The following is a 3,419-nucleotide window of genomic DNA, read 5'->3' on the forward strand; positions in this document are numbered from 1 at the left end:
TTCGTGCTGCTGAAGCAGAAGCTGTGGCTGCTGCAATGGCTGCTATGGCAGAAGCCACCGCAGCAACTGAAACAGCTGCATGGAGCTGTGCATTCTGGGCTCTAGTTTCTTCTTTCTTTTTCTCTTTTCTGTCCTTCAACCACCTCCCAACTGTCTTGGCTCCACTCGGAGGGGCACCGCTGCCAGGTCCAGCACTGGCACGGCCGCCATTGAATAGGGGGTTCAAGGAGTTGTGAGAACGAAAATACTGCACGGAGAACGTATCGGTATCATCAGCAACAAAAGTGCATGCACACCTAGAGAGGCTATAAGTCATGTCATGTCAGCTTAAAACACACTAATTTCTGTTCATTTCCTCGAGGAAACAAAGTGAACTACGGTAAGCATGCTTACCGTTCCATCTGAATGGGTGATTATTTAGGGTAAATGGTGAAAGATTAGAAGGATCAGGCTATATAGATCCTACATTTCTTTTGTCAGTGTCGGAAAAATGTCACTTTGGTCACAAAATTCATGTCTCGAAATCACAAAAAAAACAGGAATTGCTTACGTATTCTAGAAGTAAAATAAAAGTAGTAAACTTCGCAGCATGTCCAAGTCAGAGCTTGCTTCAAATAAGCAAGACAAGCAAAATTTCTTGGGAAACTTGACGAGTCCAATTTCAACTTAATTTGCTTTCTGACCCCACTCCTTCAATCAACCTGCCTAGTTTTTACAAAGGCATCAATTCTCTTGATGGGAAACTTTGGAAGTTTGCGGGTACTTTTTTGACTAGCTGGATAGGTCTTCAGAATTTTTTCCCTTTTCGACGAATGCAACCGAGTCAAAGGACAACGTGAAAAGCTTTTCAAAATAATCATGCCCTGATGGTGTTCGTATGCATGGGTGTAAGGAACCAAGAAGAAAAATCATGTATAGTTAAGAAAAACATAATCATGATTAAGAAAATATTAACTTCAATGGTTAAGAAAAAACAAAAATATCACTAGAGTGCCCACTGAAATGTGGGAATGGAGTCCATGGACACAGCAGATAATCGTGCCCATGACTGCTAATGAGTAACAGCTCACCTCAGGTGGCAGCCTTTTTCTTTTTTGTGTTTTCTCTCTCTCTAAGATTATCAGGGAAGACCATAAATTCAACCTAGTCGCCGAGACACCTCAAAAATATATCAAGGAAAAAAAAAGTGTCATTGGAACAAGACAAAGGCGTCTCTCTGCGTATTCAGTACCGCTGTAAACTAAAGTGCTGGGACAAGAAAAAGATCTAGGCGTTATAGGGATAGGCAGAGTCAGAGAAAGGTGTGAGGTTGGTCTGCTTGTTATTGATGCCGTCTTCCTCTACCTTTCTTTTTCCTGACTATAGAACTCGAGAATTGTTTATAGGAGGAGAGGATAAGATAATATCAGATAAACTACAGCTCAATGACCTCTCATTAACCTCCGTATCCCTGCTTAAAATTTGGAAAAAAATGGAATAACATGGAATATCTTTAAGGAAGAAACATATATACAAAACCTTAACAATGTCTTCAAAATCATCAGAGGGTGAAATTGGGGGGCTGTCTGATTCTGTTAAGTTTAAAGGTCCACTGCTGTGAGAGAGCCTCCCTGAAGCCAATGGTGACACTTCCTACAACATCAAAAATAACTTAATTGTAAAGTCATGAACATTAAATAATGTCAGAGGAACATAAAAGAAGAGGGCGTTTTCCTTGTAGCTTTTGGAATTATTGTGGAGATTTTTTTAAATATTTTTTTATTTTTTAACATTTATTTTTTATATTAACGCATTAAAATAATCTTAAAAACATAAAAAAATGAATTTAAAAACACAATTTTTTTTTTCAAATTTATACGAAACACAGTTTGAGCTGTAGTAGCGGAAGAAACAAAAGAAATATTGCTGCAGGCTCGGCTGTAATCCGGCCTAAAGCAAAAGAAATTGGAGGTCGAAACTCTCCAATTTTGAAGGCGTTATCATATGGACTTACTGATTGTGACATGATACGCTCGAGTAAAAGCTGGGAAGTAGCGGAAGAAGCAAAAGAAAACTGATAATTAGCAGACGGATTGGTTTGCACAATCGCCTCGGTCATCTCACCAGTGACATCTTCAGGTATAGAAGAAGCAGTAGTACAAGTAGAGCTACTTGCAGACTTGTTAGAGGCCATGCTGGAGAGAGATTTTGAGACTTCAAGAGCCGAGACACTCCATGACCTTGACAAGAACTCCATTGGAAGTTTTGGGCTCTCTGGCAGCGGAATATTGCTGCAGAGCGGGCTGTAATCCGGCCTGCGAAGTTTGATAAGAGGGATCTCTTCCATAATGGCTGTGGAGTCAAGAAGAGAGTCTGTGGTTTTGAACTAGCAGCTAGTATTACTTATTTTGAGCAGCAAAGGTGGTAGGGGCTTAGGGGACAGATGCTTTATACCAAAGGGAGGCTATGGTTATCTCGCTTGTTGCTTTTTGTAAGTTTATGGTAATTTCAGGTCCACAGTAAATAAAGTGTTCACGTGGCATGATCATTGGAGCCCACTTCTGGGACCTCCATCACTCCTCCATGATTGGTTGAGCTAATTATCTAGATTATTTGCGATACTTTTTACTATTTTAATTTTTAAAAGTCATAACTCATAATTTTTTTATAACCAAATATTAGTAGATATTTTAGTGATGTAAATATAAAATTATCCTTATATATTGATTAACGACACACCTTTAAAATTATATTTTAGTTAAAAATACAGTTTTAATCATATCTAACTAAATTACTAAACATAACCTTAATGGTTAAGTGTAACAATTATTAAGTGTTTATTAGATAATTTCTTTTCAATTGTGTTTGAGTATGTTTAAAAATATTTTTGTTATAAAAAATTAAAAAATGAGATTTTTTAATTGTTTTGTTGATATATTGATATTTAAAATATAAACATATAAAAAATATTATTTTAAAATAATTTTAGTTAAAAGAACTTTTTAAAAATATTTCTCATTATAAAACCAAAATTACAATAAAATATGCTTACTGTTTCAAAAACATCTATCACGTTCAAGCGTTAAAAAGCTTTGAACTTTGTGATGGATGAAGGAAGGTTGCTTTTTTTAACTAGTGTTATAATTTTGGGGGATTATTTTTAAAAATATTTTTTATTTAAAAATATATTAAAATAATATTTTTTTTATTTTTAAATTTATATTTTACATTAGTTTATCAAAATATTTAAAAATAATTTAAAATAAAAACAAATAAAAAAAAGAAGTCGCAATTGCAATGAAATTTATTTATTTTTGTATTTAAAAAAAATTAAATTAATATTTTTTTAATATTTTCATATTATTTTTGATGGACTAATATTAAAAATAATTTATAAATAAAAAATATTATTTTTATATATATTTAAATAAAAACCATTT

At 34.1% G+C, this 3,419-nt stretch overlaps 1 protein-coding gene across 1 annotated transcript in view; it reads right to left on the minus strand.

Annotated features, from left to right (window-relative positions):
• LOC105131483 (uncharacterized) overlaps nucleotides 1-2,414 on the minus strand; it is a 4,154-nt gene extending 1,740 nt beyond the window's left edge. Inside the window, exons 1-3 of the mRNA XM_011034484.1 lie at nucleotides 1,994-2,414; nucleotides 1,519-1,632; nucleotides 8-247 (exon numbers count right to left, since the gene is read on the minus strand). Of these exons, the coding sequence (XP_011032786.1) occupies nucleotides 8-247; nucleotides 1,519-1,632; nucleotides 1,994-2,326 (687 nt within the window). The 5' untranslated portion in view covers nucleotides 2,327-2,414. The remainder of the gene's footprint in view (nucleotides 1-7; nucleotides 248-1,518; nucleotides 1,633-1,993) is intronic.
• Between the last annotated feature and the right edge of the window lie 1,005 nt (nucleotides 2,415-3,419).

The sequence above is a fragment of the Populus euphratica genome, unplaced genomic scaffold, assembly GCF_000495115.2.
Source record: "Populus euphratica unplaced genomic scaffold, PopEup_1.0 scaffold23.1, whole genome shotgun sequence".
Taxonomy (NCBI): Eukaryota; Viridiplantae; Streptophyta; class Magnoliopsida; order Malpighiales; family Salicaceae; genus Populus; species Populus euphratica.